At 39.9% G+C, this 21,103-nt stretch overlaps 1 protein-coding gene across 3 annotated transcripts in view; it reads right to left on the bottom strand.

Moving 5' to 3' along the window:
• The window catches only part of KIF16B (kinesin family member 16B), a 196,937-nt gene that overhangs the window by 130,931 nt on the left and 44,903 nt on the right, over nucleotides 1-21,103 (bottom strand). For all 3 annotated transcript variants that reach the window (XM_045010687.1, XM_045010689.1, XM_045010688.1), the window contains exon 12: nucleotides 17,838-17,897. In XM_045010687.1, coding sequence (XP_044866622.1) covers nucleotides 17,838-17,897 — 60 coding nt within the window. The remainder of the gene's footprint in view (nucleotides 1-17,837; nucleotides 17,898-21,103) is intronic.

The raw sequence follows: 21,103 nt of genomic DNA, 5'->3' as shown, positions 1-21,103 counted from the left end.
AAGGGAGTTTTCCTAACAAGGTCAACTCAGTTAGCAGGGGGAGACTTGGAATCAGGCAACTATTACTGTTGAAATCCACTTCTGACTGCTGCAGTCAGTGTTCCCCAGGTGGCTGGGCCACTTTCAGTAGCGTTTGTATTAGGGAAAGAGCTACGGGTAGATCAGTTCCCAATTTCCCTTTCCTCCTCACAGATGCAACTCTCCTTTGAAACTGGACAAGGCACCAAGAAATCATTGTTGAGTGCAGTGAGGAGGGAGGACAATGTTTTCCTGGAGGAAATATGCTGTGCTCCAGGAGCAGAACTGGAATCCTTTATGATTTTCTAATTATTTTACAATACTTGTACCTACTATATTATTTCCCTCTCTTATTAACATATGCATATGAATAAGTACAAGCAATACGCAAGTGAGATGATCCGGTGAGGCATTAAGCATTGATATGATATCATCCAAAGATCCAGCTGGTATAGGAGAACACTGTTTTGGATAATCTACGTCCAAACTCTCATTCAAAATCTGTATAATTTGTAGTGGAACAATAGATACTGGGTTGGTCAAACACATACCACAACCCACTATTCTATACATGTCACACTGAATAACTACTTCAGAACTATTTTAGCCCAAGTTTTTAAGATACATTGGTATTTCTCATGCCTCTCCTTCTATAAAACCAGGCCCCATTAGTACAAGTCCAACTATATAGGCTTGGGGGGAGTAGGAAAATTACGTGTTCTTTAATGACCACAAGTTCTCTCAACTTTAAGTCCCAATGAAAGTGATCAATGTGTGTGTAGCCACAGTACTTGATTTTATAAATAAAGATAAGCCAGTAACCTGTCTACTCTGAGGAGGGGAGGTGGGGGGGAGGAGAGATCGATCACAGGTACAGGGAATACATTTCTAATAAAATGGAGAGCTAAAAATATGAATTAAAGGTCATCACCAGAAAAAAAAAATAGTACTACACAAGGGTTAACAATGATCAAAAATTGATTGTTATCAGTCAACTCTGGTGAAAGCACCTCTGTCACAACTGCCAGATGCAAGTAGCGAACATTAGAAGGAGTAACAAAAAAACAGATTAAATCTTAACTATTTTAAGTATGATTATAAACCTGCTGATGTAGTTGATGGAAAATTTTTTTTGAAAAACAGTTCAAAATGGAAAAATTATATATATATATATATATATATATATATATATATATATATATATATATATATATATATATATATAAAAAATCGGTGCCACTGGCATTTCCAGCCACAAGATTCTGTAAGTGGAAAGTAAATACATACTGTCTCAAGTTTTCAGCTCAAGAAATATTAGTCAAACTTTTTAGCTCTTACAGTATTTTAAAAAATAGCTGAAAATGATGACAAATAGCTGCAATAATCCTGAATATATAAATAATCATTTTACCCAGTTTTTAAACTGTTGTTCAGACAGCATTTCTATCAAAACAGTTTGTGCGATTCATCGGGACTTGTCCCTACAGCAATGTTTTGGCATTCTCGTGTTCTTATGTTTAAGAATGTCGACATGGCAATTACAGTTATGATATTGCAAGCCATTTTACCTGGAAATGTCTGCAAATTAAACAGCCACAGAAAGCGGATTTTGATATCCACAGTGACCTCTAGTGCCAAAAAATAAAAAAGCACTGAAATGGGTTTTTAGAAAAAAGGGGAAGCTATGGTAAATTGTTGAGTTTTTATCACTGAGAAGGTACAGACACTGAGAAATAAATGCTAGCAGCTAAAAAAAACCTAACATCTTTCCTCCCCCCCAGCCTCCAAAGCAACTGATGGGGAAAATTTTATAATGTGTAAATAAGAAGTTATATTTGATGCAAACTATCTTTACCAGTCTTTGTAATACAAATGTAGTTTGATAAATGCATCAATGTTACACATTTTTTTGGCTAACAGAAAAAATGAACCCCATCACCCTGAAATCTAGTTATTTAAAAAAAAAAGCTTCAAGTAGAGCACCTGCCCGTGAATCTCCCTGACAGTTTTTACAGCTGTACTATCATACTTTCTTATTTCTTACTTATTTTTCTCTAGCCTATTACTTTGTTAAAGATCTAAACAGTGAAAACTGTGTCTATAAAAGGGAAATAACTAAACTGGAGGTACATAAAGTGTTATCAGAGACAGAAAGCAAATTGAAAAATGTAAAAAAAAAATCTGCTAGTTATATAGGCAAAAAAATGTTCAGAATGTGTGATTGTTATGTTGACTGTGTCCTCCTAAAAGTGAATGATACTGTTAGTAATATGACTTTTTTTTTAAATTCAACATGCTAATCAAAATGCACTAACCAATACAGGTCAGTCAAGAACAGTTTCACAGTAATTGGATTCACTTATTGCTACAATCTGAAAAATCTTCAGAAATAATTTAAGGTTTAAGTGTAATAGTTATTCCTTCCAATAATATTTTCAAGTACACGAACATATGCAAAAGCGGAGTATTAAAAAAATGTCAACAGAGTAATGTAAACATCTATATGCTGACAAATATACTCTACAGGGACGGGCTTAGGTGCAGGCAACCCAAGTGACCACCTGGGGTGCCAGGCCTAGGGGGCGCCGGGCTTGGGGTCTGTTTTTGTTGTTAGTGACAAAAGGGAAAATAGAATGTTTGAAGTAAAATGTTTCAGGTATTCCATATGTGGATTCTAGAATGTTCTGGATCTTTGTAGAGTCTCGTGGAATCTTTCAGATTTTCTGAGAGCTACATTTTCCTTTAACCTCCTAGAATGTCGCAGGTATATAAAGGGGAAGGACATCACCAGTCAGTCAGTAAGTGATAAGAACAAACTGAAGTGAAGTGAGAGCTCAGCTGCCACACTGTGAATCTTGTATTATTGTGTAATTGTGAAAGTGTACTTGTGTTTTAAGACTTGAAGAGTGTACGTAGCAACTAATAAAGGACATATTTAATGAGAGGCCAGAGATATCTATTGAACCCCTACCTACGCAATAACATAAAAGAAATACTGTTACTTCTTTTGCCACACTTAACACATAATGTTTGATGACTTTCTAAGATTGTTCAACATGGACTTTTGCTCTCCCTAATACTGTCTGTTTTTACCCGAAGAAAACAAAAGATACCCCTGAAGAAGCATTCAAGAACTCCGTATAGGAAGCAAAAAGCTCAATTGCAACCTAGTTTGCAGGCATGGGCATTCAATAGGAAAATATCTAATCATAGACCAAGCTTTAGACAGTAGTGATTGTCCCAGTGCAGAAGAAATTGAGGAGAAAAATGTAAATGAAGGAAGTCCTATGACTAAGGAATTAGCAGATTTACCTGAAGATAAGGAATGGAAATCTGAGGAAAGTGTTGGAGAATCATCCAGTTTTCCTGGCGGCATAAAGGAGAGTGATGATGACAAATGTGGCTCACATGAAAAAGGAGAGAAACGATAAAGAAGAATCCATCTTGCATGATGACAGAAATAGCAGTAAGAAAAACAGCACACCACAGATCGATACATCAGATCCTGCTTTATGGCCAGCAATCCTAAACACTGACGATATCATACAATTTTGAATGGGCCGGGCAAAAATGAGGATATGACATTTCCAGTAAAAGCGCAAAAGCAACACTTCTCAAAAGCCTGGTCTACACTAGGCGTTTAAACCGGTTTTAGGAGCGTAAAACCGATTTAACGCCACAACCGTCCACACTAGGAGGCACCATATATCGATTTTAATGGCTCTTTAAACCGGTTTCTGTACTCCTCCCTAACGAGAGGAGTAACGCTAGTATCGGTATTAACATATCGGATTAGGGTTAGTGTGGACGCTGATCGACGGTATTGGCCTCCGGGAGCTATCCCACAGTGCAGCAGTGACCGCTCTGGACCGCAATCTGAACTCGGATGCAGTGGTCAGGTAGACAGGAAAAGCCCCGCGAACTTTTGAATATTTCCTGTTTGCCCAGCGTGGAGCTCCGATCAGCACGGGTGGCGATGCAGTCCGAAATCAAAATAAAGAAAGAGCTCCAGCACGGACCATGCGGATGTGATCGCTGTAAGGGCAGGCAAATCCGTTCTATCAGCGCTCCGTTACAGAAGATGAAATTCAGAATCCTTTTTTTAAAATCTCCAGACAGACGCCATAGCAGGGACTCAGCGCACTGCAGCGTGACAAGCGTAATGGAAAGCCAAAGAATCAAATGGACGCTCATGGACTGGAGGACTGAAGCTATCCCACAGTTCCTGCAGCCTCCGAAAAGTATTTGCATTCTTGGCTGAGCTCCAAATGCTTCTAGGGTCAAACACAGTGTCCGCGGTGGGTCAGGACATAGTTTGGCAATCTACTCACCCCCCCCACCCACCCACCCCCAGAAGCGAAAGGGAAAACAATCCTCTGACTCTTTTACATGTCACCCTATCTTTACTGAATGCTGCAGATAGACACGATGCTGCAGCCGTCAACACCAACATCCTCACTCCCCCCCTGCCATGGGTGGCTGATGGTACAAAAGGACTGGTAACCGTCCTCGTCATCAGCCTATTGGCACATGGGGCAGTAACCATGCTGACTAGCATCCGTCAGGTCGATCAAGGGCGCCTGGCCCTAATTTTTTCTGGTGGATGGTGCAGTATGGCTGGTAATCATCGTCATCATAGCAACAGGGGGCTGAGCTCCATCAGCCCCCACCCTTCATGTGTAAAGAACAGATTCAGTTGCCCCTGGACTAGCAGACGGATGCTGGGCTTCTCTCCTACACACTGCTTAATGTCCTGTCTGGACTATCATAGCAGCTGGAGGCTGCCTTCCACTCATTTCTCACTAACAAGTCACCATGTCTTTTTATTCCTGCATTCTTTATTACTTCATCACACAAGTGGGGGGACAATGCTACGGTAGCCCAGAAAGGCTGGGGGAAGAACGGAATCAACAGGTGGGGTTGTTACAGGAGCACCCCCTGTGAATAGCATACAGATCATAGTTTCTGCAGGATCTGACACAGAGCAGCTGTGCTCTCTGGTTCTATGATACAGTGGTTATCTAGTACACTTGCCTATATTCTAGGCAGGACTGATTCTATTTTTAGATACCAAAAAGGAGGGATTGACTCAGGGAGTCATTCCCAATTTTGGCTTTTGCGCCCCTGGCTAAGAGCAGCCAGGGGCATTTATGACAGCAGCAAATGGTACAAAAGGACTGGTAGCCATGATCATCTTAGTTCCAATTTATGGAAGGGTTTGGATGGTGCAGTATGGCTGGTAACCATCTCTGCTGTCATGCAAAAGCAAAAGCATGCTGCTGTGTAGCGCTGCTGAATCGCCTCTGTGAGCGGCATCTAGTACACATACGGTGAGAGTCACAAAAGGCAAAACAAGCTCCATGATTGCCATGCTATGGCATCTGCCAGGGCAATCCAGGGGAAAAAGGCGCGAAATGCTTGTCTGCCGTTGCTTTCCCAGAGGAAGGAGTGACTAACGACATTTACCCAGAACCACCCGCGACAATGATTTTTGCCCCATCAGGCACTGGTATCTCAACCCGGAAGTTCCAAGGGGCGGGGGAGGCTGCGGGATCTATGGGATAGCTAGGGAATAGCTACCCACAGTGCAACGCTCCAGAAGCCGATGCTAGCCTCGGACCGCGGACGCACACCACCGAATTAATGGGCTTAGTGTGGCCGCGCGCAATCGATTTTATAAAATCTGTTTTACAAAACCGGTTTATGCAAATTCGGAATAGTCCCGTAGTGTAGACGTACCCAAAGTCACACTGCGAAAGAGTGCTCAAGAATGGTGAGTTGGCAAGTTTACTCGAAATCAACTGACAAAGTGTTCTGTTTTGGTTGCAAAATATTTGACAAGAATGACAAATCATTGCCTGTATTATCTGGGTACAATTATTGACATAACTTAGCTGATGCTCTGAAGCAACATGAAAGTCACCCAGCCATTTTACGGCCGACTCCAAATAGATGGAGGTCAAGTCCAGGCTCAAGATGAATAAATGTACAGACGCAGAAAACCAGCGCATTATTAATGTAGAAACCCAGCACTGGAGGAACATACTCGAGCATCTGATCTCAATTACCCTCTTCCTTGCAAAGAATAATTTGGCTTTCCGGGGCTCATTGGATAAGTTGTTCAGTGAACATAATGGTAATTACCTTGGTTTGGTAGAGCTCCTTGGGAAATACGACAATATCATGCGTGAGAATCTACGTCAAGTAGTTTGTAAAGAAGCTATGGACCATTACTGCAGCAAAACTATTCAAAATGAATTGACTGACCTTATAGCAAGGAAGGTGCTTGATAACATATTGATACAGCTTGGCAAAGCGAAGTACTAGACTGTAATAATAGACTGCACTCCCGACATTAATCACAGCGAAAAAGATGTCATTTGCAGTAAGATTTGTTGACAATGAGGATGGCTGTATCCAAGTAACTGAACACGTTATCTGTTTCTGCTCTGTGGATGGCTCTACTGGAAAAGGCCTAACAAGACTGTTTATTTTATTCTCATTCAAAACATTCATAATGCTTCTGGACTGCCACTTCAAGGCTACAACAATGGCCCAAACATGAAGAGAAGAAGCAGTGGCATCCACACAAGGATCCTTGTGCTGAATTCAAGAGCTTCCTTTGTGCCTTGTGGCTGCCATTCCCTCAACCTGGTTGTGTCAGATGCAGCATCATCATCTTTAGATTCAGTATCTCTCTTCAGAGTACTGCAAAGAATATATGTCCTGTTTTCAGCATCAATTATCAGGTGGAAGAGCCTCGTGGACAATGTTACAAATCTAACTGTGAAGCCACTAAGTGACACTCGCCGTAAGAGCTGCATTGACATCATAAGGCCAGTGAGGTACCAAGTGACTGAGGTTTACAACTCCCTGGTATAACTGGCCCAGTCAAGTAAAGCTGAGGCTGGAATCTGACACGAGGTGCAAAGCCTGGCAAACCAAATCATTGACTTCAGATTTCTAGTCTCAACTGTGGTTTGGCACGATATTCTGTTCCAAGTAAACATTGTAAGCAAGGCACTACAAACTCATTCAATGGACATCGCAACCGCTACTACTTTGATGAGAAGCTGCCTTGATTTCGTTGTGGCCTACAGAGACAATGGACTTGAAGATGGCATCACTGCTGCCAAAGAAATGGCAAAAACTTAGGAGGTGAGCCTGTCTTCAAGGAAACTCGGATTCAGAAGAGGAAGAGACAGTTTGGTTACGAGGACAGAGATGAGGTGATGGAAAGTTCAGAAATAAAATTCAACAGGGAGTTTCTTTGCTCGCTCATTGACACTGCTCAAGTGTCCATCAAAGAAAGGTTTGGACAAATGAAGCACTACAAAAAGACCCAGGGGAATTTTCTATGACCTCAGTAAGCTACCAGTGGGTAGGAAAACACTCTTGAACACTTGCACGGATCTTCACTGGACACTGACACATGGGGAGTGTTCAGACACTAATGATAAAGACCTCATCCATCATATTTTGCCACACAGGAAGCACTCTGCATTCCAAGTTCTCCAATTCATTCATGATTTAAAGCTGAAGGGCACTTTTCCTAATATGTGGATAGCTTTAAGGATTCTGCTCACGCTGCTGGTCACAGTTGCGAATGGTGAGCACAGCATTTCGAAGCGCAGGCTCATCAAAACATACCTTTGATCAATGATGGCCAACGAGAGACTGACATCACTTATTATTTATCACTTGAAATGCCATTGGCCAGTCTTTGGATCTCTCTGACACTGTGCTTCAGTGTCATTCTGAGGTTGGCACCTACTGCAACACTATTTAATACTTGTCCACCCAATATTGGTGCACAGTTCAATTTCTTCATGCTAGTACATTTCAGTAATTCTTAAAATTAAAAAGTTTCTATAAGCTTAGGGGAAACAAATTTTGTTATTGGCTTATAAGTGGCATGAATATATAGAGATTTACAGATCCTAGCATGTAAATTTATAATCTTATATGACAGGGATAAATCATGCATGCAAATCGTGCATCGAAGTCATAAAATGGTCTACAAATGCAATAAAAAAGAAGGTATTCAAAAGTTTAACAAATGGGGGAGGGGGGCACTGAAGATCCTCCTCGCCTGGGGTGCCATTTGATCTAGGGCCAGCCCTATACTCTATCATTATGTCCATTGCTCATTCAGCTCCTAAATATTTACAACTTAGCACCTGGATCCTGCAAACACTTAAACACATACTTAACTTCGGTGGGACTTCTCAAAGTTATGCCCCTGTAAGTGGTTGTAGAATCGGGGCTTTACACAATAAGTGTTGTAAATATTCTGTGAATACTGCTTAATTGACTAGTAACATGAATGAGAAATGACATTAATCATCAAAATTAAGGCCTTATTTTATGATTATATATAGGTTTAAAGAAGAAGTATGTATTAGTGGACTCTGACTATTAAGCCCATTGTGCATGAGGGTCCTAACACGTTAACAGTTCATGGAAGTTGTGCTAAAAATTGTTTTTTTGTTTGCTGAAGACACCCACTGTGCACATGTCACAATTATTGTAATTCAAACACAAAATAAGCATTGCAATCATGAGCTGACATCAACAGCTGGCAATGGGAGATGTATTACTAGCTTTATGGCTTGTGGTTTCAAGAGCCTAATTAGTGTGAACAACTTGTCTATTAGAAGTCTGTTAAGTAGACCACTGATTATTGGTCTAAATGGAGGCAAAGGTTCTTTGTAAGCACACGGGATATTTGTTGAAGGGGTGCATTTTAACTGAGGAGCTGCTAAAAGATTTAAAGGAGAAGAGGGATCAGATTTAAGTCTGTGCTTTATTCCTGCTTCGTGTTTCTATTGTTATCACAGTTATTGCTATTAATATCATGCAGTTAGGATCAGTGTAAGGTAGTCATGCCAGGGTTTATTATGGAAATATTAGCAAATAAGCAAGAGGGGAAAGGAAGTGATTCTGAAACTTAATAGCCTGCCAACAATAGTCAGTGTTCTACAAAGAAAACCAAAAGTAGTTTTGGCCTCTTGATCATTCACTACCCTGATTGGTTGGGGCTGAGAGTTATCAAGAGGCAGATCTCCAGTGCTTAGATTCCATATCCTAAGGAGTATGGGGAAAGTTCTGCATGAGTCTGCAAATGCCAACCAGCCTGATTTAGGAATGGATTTAATTGTTTCTAAAGTGAGCTTTATCCACTCTTTAGTGGAAAAGAAAGTTGCTGTGAGAACTTTGGAGGATGAGAGTGAGGCATAAATACTTATAAAGACTGATAGATGTTTGGACCATGGACAAGATAAAAATGGAACACTTCTCCCACCCAGTCCTGAAAAAAGAATGAGGATTTTTAAGGAAAATAGGGGATTTTAGGCTAGAATACAATCAAAGGGCACAAGGGGCACAAGAGAGAACTGTATAGACATAGTATCAGAGGGGTAGCCGTGTTAGTCTGGATCTGTAAAAGCAACAAAGAATCCTGTGGCACCTTATAGACTAACAGACGTTTTGCAGCATGAGCTTTCGTGGGTGAATACCCACTTGCATCCGAAGAAGTGGGTATTCACCCACGAAAGCTCATGCTGCAAAACGTCTGTTAGTCTATAAGGTGCCACAGGATTCTTTGTTGCTTGTATAGACATAGGTGCTCAATATCTTCCTTGCACAACATGTGGTAAAGGACTAAGGCAGAATTAGGGTGACCAGACAGCAAGTGTGAAAAAATCGGGATGGGGCGGGGGGTAATAGGAGCCTATATAAGAAAAAGACCCCAAAATCGGGACTGTCCCTATAAAATGGGTACATCTGGTCACCCTAGGCAGAATTACTATTATTGATGAAAATATGGCTATGTCCCTAAACAACAGTGTGAACTCAGGAAATAAGGCTACTAAACTGACAGATAATTACATGAGAAATCAAGACATAGGACCATGTCTTTTAATGAACTCTGTGCAGACAGATCTCTGTGCCCCACCTAAAGCTGCCCTTCCACCTAAAGCTCATTGCAATGTTGGGGCCAAAGATAGGACAATGATATAAAAGGGGTCTGTCTCCATCTAGTCTCTCTTGTTTTATATTTATATTGCAAGATCTTTGTGGCAGGGACTGTGTTTTGTTGTTTGTACAGCACCTAGCACAATGGGGACCTGACCCATGAGTAGGGCTCCTAGATGCTAAATGAGGGAGGTTTTTTAAGCTATAAATACAGCAAAAGGGTGCAAGAATCATGTGAAATACAGGGGAAGAAAGCTGAGAGTGTAAAACTGATTTGTACTGCAAACACTAATTAAGAAAAGAAGAAATCTGAAGCAAAGATGCAAAGATGAAAAAAAATAAACACTTTCTTCTTCATCTATTTAAAGAAGTTTTATCTTAAACTGATTTGTGGGACTTCTAAAAGTTAGTGGAAAAAATTTGAAACAAGTGAACAAAAGTAAGATTCCAGAAAGGGAAATGATGTCTAGAAGAATATGATAAAATATTTAGCAGAACTCAGCAGCCAAATCAAAAGACTTTTGTACCAATTAAAGTCTACGAAGAGAGGCAAAGATTGACAGCTGAATGGGTTACACTAATAGCTTAGAAGATGTCTAAAGAAATTATGGAACTCAGAATTGATCTTTAATAAAAGTACAGAGGAGAGGAAACAATCCTAATTTTTCAGAACAAGAACAGGCAAGAGTCAAAAGCTTTAAATCTGACATTGATGTAAGCAAAATTCTAAAGGTAGTAAGAGATGTTGACACAGGACACCTAAAGATATGACAGCCAATATTAAGGAGCATTGTTTCATAATGATGCCAAGAAGCCACCATGCTAGAAAGGCAACAGGTGTTCCTAAGGAGATGGGAAAAATATCTAAAAGCCAATTTGTGGAGGTTCCTCCTAATCTTTCCATCACAGATAATGAACAGGGAGCTTGGCTCTACAAATCACCAGACAACCCAAGATCCATATGAATCTTGAGACATCTGCAGAAGCCCAGCACAGCTGTGATGGCAATCCCTCCACATGGTAGCATGAAACTGTTCTTAAATCCTCCCTCACCCCAATAGGGTTTTCACATGTCTCACCAATGCTAGAGGCCATTGCTATGTAGGATACTGTCAGATACCCAGCAGGTGTAAATCCGTGTAGCAGCTATACTACACCCCACAATACACAAATCACAGCTTTTCTTGATTACTAGGGCCCCAACCCTTGCAATCTACCAGCAAAGGGGCTTCCTCAGAATCAAGGGAAGAAAGAATAATTCTCCAGACTAGCTGCTCCCAACTCTTTATATCCCCCATCCCAAGAAACATCTGATCTGGCACCTGTCCACATGAGCAGCCAGGATGACTGGGCCCAACGTGCTGAAGTTTGGTTACAATACCAAACTAGGTGGGACCAGAATCAAATCCAAAGAGTTCTGTAAAGGCTAGCCGCACTAGCAGACAAAATAATTCATGATGTTCAATTTGAATAAGCACACTGTCTCAGTGCAGTGTGGGAAATCATCAGTGATATATATTAAACATATGAATCCTACCAAAAAACAGAGCAGAAAGTGAAAGAAACAGTGAGCATGTTATATAGCTGCATGCAATATGCAGGCAGAACATTGTGATGCTCAAGTTTAAGTTACACAAACAGCATTACAGCTGTTACAACTGCTATTGTGCTGCAAAACATTTTCAATTTCTTATTTTCACATGCTAACAACTTTCTGAAGCATTCACCATTTAGACTTAAATTTTCCATACTTGGTCTCCATTTTAGAATGTTTGAGTAAAATCCCATCAATCATTGTGGAGTTACACATTAATGATTTATTGTGAAGATAATACAAAACCATCCAAACTTGGACATTTCAAATTGGATGTGCGAATAGACCGTAAGAAGCTGTACATGCTGCTAAAAGCTGAAAAAAATCTTTTTAAAAAAAAGTTAAATATTGGAAAATGTGGGACTGAAAATAATAAGAAGTGGAAAGCATTAGGATATTAGATGAACACCTGCATGTAGTGGACACATGTTAGCAGTAGTTAACAACAGGTATTTGGTTACAGAAATTTACAATCTCAGCAGCTTTGGAACAATGGGTGGTGGAGCATGTAATGGCAAAAAGCAATTTATTTCTACAAACCAGTTGGCTTCAGCCACTACGGGGCAGGGAGCAAGCAGTACCAGAACCTCTGTAGAGCTAGCTTGGGTGGGAGGAAGAGGATCAAGCACTCTCAGACACCCGAAAACTGGATTAAAAAGGGAGGGAACCAGGAAACACTCAGGCACCATCCCCCATCGGGTATCAATGGAAGCATCAGAAAAACATGCCTCCTAACCTGCGATAATCAGCCAATTAACATTGTTTAAGAAAGAATGGACAATTAATCCCCATTACCTGAGGAAGTAGGGGGAGGAGGAAGGTAACTGGAAGAAGGTAGCAGGTAGCACAATGGACTTACATTACCACTGCCCAGGTCCTTTTCTCCCCTGCTCTCCCCAGAGGCGGGGCTCCACAAAAACCTGGGTTCCCTGACAGGACATCCTCCCTTGAAGCACCATGGAGAGGGAGCAAAGCCTTGGGTTGAATCTGCCCAGTTCCCTTAGGCTGTGTCTACATCAGGATTTTTCTAAATTCGACCATCACTGTTCTACAATATTGCCAACCCCATCTCCAGTAATCTTGAGTCATGCCTTCAAACGCCATGAGATTATTTTAAAAATCTTATGATTTTAAGTCAATGAATTTTAGATTCATTTTTGAAGCTTTTCTCCCCAAACACAATAGCTGGGAACTTACTTTAAAAAACCCGCAAACACTCAGATTTCCATTTCATCATCCCACTTTCTGGTGAATTGGATTAAAGAAAAACATCACATATCATAAGACGTGATAAAGTTGGGAGACTTGGCAACCAAGCTCTACCACCAGTCCATTTCCCTAATGCTTGAAGAAGTGGGAGAATTTCAAAAAGTCCACAATGTAAACAAGGTTTCTCAACACTAGATTCAACTCAGCACCACCCAAGCCTCCCAGAAACAAGACAATTGCTGGGACACTGGGTGCTAAAACCGACCCCGACTTTGGCCATGTCTATATTTACACCTAGATCAGAACTGCAGCAATAGATGCAGTGGTGTCAATTTGCGGGTCTTCACCAGACTCGCTAAAGTCGATGGCAGAGTCCTCTCCCATCGATTTCTGTACTCCAGCTCCCTGAGAAGCATAAGGTAAGTAGGTAGGAGAGCGTCTCCCATCGACACAGTGCGGTGTAGACACCACTGTATGTCAACCTACATTGCTTTCAAGTTCAGTTATGTAACTTACGTAACTGAAGTAGCGTAACTTAGGTTGATTTACAGCTGTAGTGTAGACCAGCACCTCCCTGCAGCCCGCTGCTTTCTGCAGCTCCCATTGGCCAGAAACGGCAAACTGCAGCCACTGGGAGCTGTGGGTGTCCGTGCCTGCGGATGGTCAATGTAAACAAAATGTCTCTCAGCCCACCAACAGATTACCCTGATGGGCCGTGTGCCTAAGGTTGCCGACCCCTGTACTAAAGCAACATTTTAAAGCTGGGAGGGAACTCAAGCTCTCAAAAAAGTCAAGAAATTGTATATAAAAAAAAAGTAAAGTTTCCGCTGCAACGATAACTTTTTCACAGCTGTGACATTTTCAATGCTATTTTTCTTGTAAAATGTAAATTGATAGATGACGGTAATAACATAGGCTATAAAATATATAGGACATAATATAGCCTAGTTCAAGCTGTGGGGAAAACTCTGGTTTTTGGAGGTTCCTAACTTCTGAAAGTTTAAGTTCCCAACACTGATTTTTTTTGCCATTTTGTTTCCCTTTCCACATTTAATATTCTATAAGCAGAGGTAAAATAGAACCAAAAAAATTATTCCAACATTTGATAATGGATTTGGGAGACATTTTTAATATTATGTCTTTTTTCATACATTACAGGAGGCAGTTCTCAAACATTTTAATATTTTATTTCTTCAAGAGTTTACAAAATTACAGTAAAAGTCCTACCCAATTCTGAGCTCTCCATTAATCTCTTAAAAATACACTAACAAACAGACATGCTCATTACCCCAGACTAAATCAAATAACCCAGCAACAATATAAGCATAATAAGTTAACTGACTTTCTCAGAGTCTCCACATAAGAGTCAAGCCTCACCCCCACCCAGCAAGGGAGAAAAGGTGAGCCTTACACCTTGAAGATGAAAGAACATGGGCTCTTCCAAACCTGGAGAAGAAACAAGTTCCAAAGGCTTTAATGGCGAATGCCCTACTGACTGAAACTTTAGCAATACATCACAGAGAGTATCTTACAGCTTGTCTACATAAACAGTTAGTCCACTGCAAGCTGGAGCATGAATCTACTCTGCACTAGCCTGCTGCATATTAACTGTTCATGTGGCCACTGTTAAGTTACATTCCTTAGCTTGCTTTGATCTAACTCATTTTGAAGTGGGACTAGATCAAAGCACACTAAGGAATGGTTAGCATAAGACAGGCTAGTGGGGCTTAGATTCATGTCCCAGTTTGTTGTGGGCTAACTGTTCGTGTAGACAAGTCCTTCGACATAGTGTCCCACAACATTTAGTGCTTTATAGGTTATCATAACAGGATAGCTGGCCCCTTAAACGAAATTAGGCTCAGCCCTTCTGTTCCAGTCCAGGTGTGCCTAGTTTGGTGTAACAGGGAAGGTGGGGCTGCCTCTGGCAGTTATAAAAGTCCAGCATCCTGAGAGAAAAGGAGCTCAGAAGGAGAGTTTAGAACCCAGAATTAAGAGAAGAAAAACAGTTCAGTCATGAGAGCAAAGAGACCTCAGAGGAAGAGCAGATATGGGCTGGGAGCTTCAGGGAGGGTATGCTCCTGAATGAGGGAGTGGTGAGAGTCTGGCTGAGCAGTGGAGCCAGATCAGACTGATGAAAGCAGAAAGCAGTCAGGAGGTCACTCACAAACTTCCCCAGGCCAGAGAGCCTTGGTCAGACGGCTAAGAGCAGGAGAGGGAAAGGTCTGCTGGTTCTCTGAGCCAGAGAAGTGAAGCCAGAGGGCGGAGAGGGCTGAAGACTGAGGAATGATAGAGGGGTGAGCCTGCTGATGTCTTTAGGCAAAAGCTAGAACCCTACCTGAGAAGAACACAGGGCAGAGAAATACACCTGGTAAAGGGGCGCAGCTGGGGCACTGTGGGAGATGCCAAAGCCATACTTCGTGCTGGATTGTTGTGTGGTAGGTTGATTCTGCTGTCTTATACATTTGCAAGCCCTCCGATTATGTTTCATTGGCAAAGTTGATCAAGTCTGAATGTACATCAAAAAGGACAGCTAATAAAGACAATAAGCAGCTGCAAAGAATATAAAGGAGCAGTGAATTCTCTGCACCCTCAAAAAGAACCTTTGGGAACTGGAAGTCCAGAAGGGTCCAGGGCTACTTCTATAGAGCAGGAAACATTTCTGCTTGACAACCGACAAATGCTTCACTATTGTGACAAAATCAACTCCAAAGATTACCTGAAATGCTCAGTAAACCACAGCTTGAGAATCACTGTACTGTAGAAGATAGAGAAAAGCTTTGGAGGAATACCTGAAAATTCAGCTCTGGCATAATGGGGAAGGCCTGAGAAGAAATAGGGTTCTGTAACATGCACCAAATATGGTAAGATTTGGGCCCATTCTAATCTCTTTTGATAGTGAATTCTGTACTTAGGACCTTTTACTATCAACATTCCATTCAATAGCTTTTTAATCTGCAGTTGTAAGTATGGGTGGATTGTTGGTGGGAAAACGCTCTCTAATATTCCCAGGTCCCAGCCTACTCAGGGCTTTGTAGATTAGGATCAGAACTTTGAATTGGATCTGCGATTTGGTGGGGAGCCACTGAAGGGTTCTAAAGCCCATATGTGAGGTGTTCTAATTTGTTCTTTTATTTTGGCCCATAGTTTTTAAAAATAAATTTCAAATTCATTTTTCCCAATACACATGAATATCTCAAAGACATTTTTCTGTAATATTAATATTAATTTATTAAAGTGGTGTAAAACACAGCAGATAAACCAGCAAATCTTTTTATAGATTTCCATTTTTCCAGGGACAGGAGTATTTTAATGATTGCCTCTAGTCAAATTAGAGAGACAAGGTGGGTGAGGTAATGTCTTGTATGGGACCAACTTCTGCTGGTGAGAGAGACAAACTTTCGAGCTCTCTGTAGGATACCTTACACAGGATAACTGTGTACGGTATCCTTACACAGGTACCTTACACAGAGCTCTCTGTAGGATACCATGGAGAAACCTAACAGTGGAAAAATTGGAACAAAAATCTGAGGAATTTGCAAATATCAAGTCCCGGTTCAATTTCTAGACAGACATTAAAAAGAATTAGTCCATTTTGTCATACCATCTGCCAGGCAGTTTCCAATTCTATGCCCCACTCCAAATTACCTGTGTTTTATTCTGAAGCATGGATACAGTAAGTTATTTGTAAATCAGATAATGAGTAAAAGGTCCAGGGGTGAATTATGAAATACTGAAGTAAAGGAATCAAAAAGTGATGCAAAAATCAATAAGAAAAAAAAAGCCTCAAATCAGGGTGATAAGACAGAATTCTGGGATCTCCTCTTCAATTGTTTGCTTGTGTTATTTTCAGAACTCATCACCAACTGCGCATTCAGCATATGTATGTAGGTAGGACTAAACAAGTACTAGACTGAAATGTTAAGATTTAATGTAATCAATCAACTAAAGGTGTTCGACAAGAAACGCTATGCTGTATTGCGTGGGAGATCAAGTGGAGAGAGAGATTCTTACCCTTTGGACTGGTAACACCAGAAAGTTAGTCTGTTAAAAATAGCAACTCAAAGTGTCACTCATCAATAGTCAACTAGCACTAGAAAATCTATGCAGGCAGAGTGAGGCAAGAGATTTAGATTAAGGCTTGGCAACTCTGATTATAAACAGAATTTGTAACAAAAGTTTACACAGAGAACAACTATTCTGGGTGGTGTTTTCAAAAGCACCTAAGTGACTCAGAAGCACAAGTCCCCTTGAAAGTCTCTTCCAATTTTATAAGATATTTTAGAATAAGAGTGAGGGGAACAGATGTGCCTTTTCTTAGTGGGCATGGTGTTAAATAATTGTGCCACTTTCTCCCTAATGCTTTCATCCAAATCTAGATGGCCAGTCTTTACACTAGCTGGCAGCAGCAGACATAAGGGGGAGAATAAAAAATTTGAACAAGGATTTATTGGATAGTCTAAGATTGGATATAATGGTAGCACAGATTGGAAGGGAAACTTCCAACAATTGCTGCTGAACACTACCACTGAAATAAAGCTAAAAAGCAAATCTGGAACCTAAACTTAGCCATTCAGAAATTCCAAAACCTGTCTCAGTATCCACTAACATAATACGTATAGTAATGATGCCACCGACTGCCATGGGAGGTCACCACACAGAGGACAGGGAAAAGCAGAAGGTGGTTTCTTTTCAGATTTGTTTTCACAGAGAGCTCAGGAAAAGCAGATTAAATGTTTGAAATATTCAAAACAGATCTCCCTTTTGGCAGAGTCCAAGATGGAAACGATCCAGCATCGGTAAGAAAACTGAACAGGTTGTGCTGTAGAATTATTATAAAAATTCATGGCTTTTACTCAAAAAGCTATTTTCGAAATAGTCCAGTCAGAGTGAGGTTCACACACTTTTTTTTGGTAACACAATATGTAAAATTATAATAGAATGGTTAACTCTGGAACCCTATTTTAAAGAAAAAAACTGCACTTCTGCAAGTTTACTTAAAATGTCAAATGAGAAAATGGTGCATTTAACTGATCCTTACTTTTAGAATATTTTGGGTTTCATTCCACTTGTTTGTCCACTCTTTGGTCAGCTCTTGTACCTGTGAAATGAAACAAAAAGATAATATCCTATATTAAAATAGTCTTGTTTGAAATGCCACACGTACTCTCACAGTGGATTTGGCATAGAATTTCAGAGAACAACTTAAAATGCCAAATATTTGCCAAGTTTCTTGCTCCCTGCAACTGATTCCACTTCCAATATTGGGATAATAATTAAATGTCACCAAAATCTGCTACAGTGACCACTTAAATTTTCCCCACCAAAATAAAGCCTGTGCCACTTATGAATTTGTTAGTAATAATTATTTGCCCAATATACAGCAAGACGACAAAAATGATGGGCTATCATACCTCTGATTTTTATATTTTTAGAAAGGAAAAGACATTTAAAATTATGAAGGACACAGTGAAAACTCCTATTTGTAATATTTCATAAGAACAAGGATGAAAAGGGCTGTTCACTTAAAATAATGGCAGGTAATTTCAGAACAAATAAAAGGATTTATTATATGCAGTGCTTAGTCAAACCTATGAAATCTACAACCACGGAATGAGTTAAAGGTTATAGCCAAATTTTACAATGAACTGGAATAATTTTAGGATCAACTGTCACTGTGATTATGCATGGTAAGGTAAGAGTACTCACAATTCAGGCCATATGTTGTCCAAAAAGGTTTACAAAGGCTAATAATTATAGAAATGTTTTTGTGGTACAGTAAAAGCTTTCTTATCTGGCATGTTGGAGGAATAGGGGGTGCGGAAAAATTCTGGTTAACTAAGAGGAAGGAGTTTGGGTGTGGGAGGGGGCTCAGGGCCGGGGGTTGGGGCATGGGAGGGGGTGCGGGCTCTGGGAGGGAGTTTGGGTGCAGGAGGGGACTCGGGGCAGGCCCTGTGCCAACCAGACTATAAACCAGACTTTCAGTGAAGATCAGAAATGTCAGTTTATAGAGCTTTCTGGTTGGTAAAGTGCTGAATAACACAGCTTTTACTGTATTTTTATCTTTCCACTCACCCAATGCATGGGATTTACATTCATTTTTTTAAGACTATGTAAAATCAAGGAACAAAAACTAAAGAGTATAAATCTTTTTATTTAAAGTGTTTATATAATTCAATTAAAAAATTCAAATTCTTAATAATAAGAGTATCCTGGAATGCCCTATTTTAAATACAGGTCAGGACTTCCAAGTCTTTAGATTATGGATCAACAAATCTTAGATGTGTGTAACGCTGCATATCTGTACAATGGCACACCTGTCATATGTTATCTTATTCCCCATGACCTAACTTAAATTTCAAACCTGAAATCCCTGATGAAGGCTATATTTCTTTGATTTATATACATAAAAAAGCACTTGTCCCAGGCTCTCTAAATAGCTTACATAATGCATACAAGAGTGTAGTTAGTATAAACTGTTCACAATCCTCGGACACTGCCTTTTATTCCCAAGCAATATTTGATAATTACTTCTCTTGATTTTTTTTTATCCTGGAATTAAGTTTATACATCTTTTACTACCTGAATCTACTTTCAAGTGGTGAAATGCTTAAACTCAAGACTAACTGCTTCTGTCTCCTTTAAGATTTATAGATAAATTGATCATTTACTTAGAGGGACAAATAGCAATGCTTCCTTTCACAGCTCTGCCAAAATGATCTCAATCTCGACTTGCAACCGTATCCTTCAGTTTCACAGTTGGCTTTATTTGTGGGCTGACTATAAATTAAGATGCACTGTGTGGTAGTTACATAATATGGTCAACTGCCCACAAGGGAATAAGCTGAAATCATAAATCAAATAAGTAGCTCATTTTCACTTGTAACCTAGGATTTAAACTCAGAAAGGAAAAGATAATACTTCTCTCCACTGTGCCACCTAGGTCCAGAATGCTGACAATCACAATATTAGTCTTGTCAATTATTTTCTTTTGTTTTTTTAAAGAAACAAATATTAAAGAATCCTGATGCTCATCACCTCTGTCCTTCACCATTTCTGGAGAATTGTTAATGCACATGAGTTGTTTAAAATAGTTCTTGCAACACAGAAATTAATTCATTTCAAGAGAACTACTGTGCACTAGTCAGCTAATTTAAATATGGTAAAGTCTTTAGAGCTGCAGAATCAAATTCACTATTCAGTTATAGAACAGCTTTACCCTTTGTAATTTGTTCTAAAAATGTGCAGTAATTCAGTAATTATGCTTGTGGTAATTATCTTAAGTAGCAATCACATAACGTATTAATGAGGTTGACAGTGGACAATAAAACATACTCGATAAACATCTCACACAGTGAGGACAACACTTCTGAATAGGACAAGCAATGAATACTATCAGAGCATGAAAAATATATTCCAATTAATACCACACATTCAGCAGTTTCTACCACCCATCTAAACATTCATAAGAACAATACTCTGCTAACACTAAGTATATTTATTCAACTGCGATTCAAGTTTACAAATTAATATTAATCAGTATTTTTTTAAAAAATATTTTAAGGAGGAAAAGCATTGCTGTAATTCAATGTTCAAACTACTATTATTCACGTTCTGCCACAAGTACTGAACACAGTACAGAAAGCTCATTTTTTAGGATAGGATAACTATTATAAATGCGCTCCAGGCAGAAACGTGCCTTACAAGAGGCCTTATTCTCCTTGTTTTATATTTTGTCTATGTTGGTATCAAATTTAGCTTAAACCACTGGAAGAGCTTGAGTTAAGAAAAGAAAAGAAGCCTAGATAATTTGTAGTTTCATGTTCTTTAAACAAATATGTAAGCGTAGTTTTTCACACATCAATTTGCCCTAAAAAATTAGGATTATGATCAAGAGTCATACATAATAATGTAAAGAGATAATGTATAGTATCAATTAGTTGAGTCAAAAATGTGTTTCCTAAAAGGGATATACTAACTCCAGAGATTTTAGCAGACTGAGTGATTCTAATGAACCAAATCCTCAGCCAGCTTCATTCAACGGAATTAAACCAATTTACACCAGCAGAGGAACTTGCCCAATGATTTTAGAAGACTATACATCCATATTTGATCCTTAAAGTAGGGTTGCAACTTTCCATTTGCAGAAAACTGAACACCTTTGCCCCGCATCTTCCCTGAGGCCACGCCCCATCCACCCTGCTCACTCCATCCCCGCTTCCTCCATCGCTTGCTCTCCCCCACCCTCAGTTATTTGTTCATTTTCACTAGGCTGGGGCAGGGGGTTGGGGTGCAAGAGGGGGTGAG

The sequence above is a fragment of the Mauremys mutica genome, chromosome 3 (assembly GCF_020497125.1).
Source record: "Mauremys mutica isolate MM-2020 ecotype Southern chromosome 3, ASM2049712v1, whole genome shotgun sequence".
NCBI lineage: Eukaryota > Metazoa > Chordata > Testudines > Geoemydidae > Mauremys > Mauremys mutica.
The sequence above is the reverse complement of the archived record's forward strand: the minus strand, read 5'-3'. Positions and strand labels throughout refer to the sequence as shown.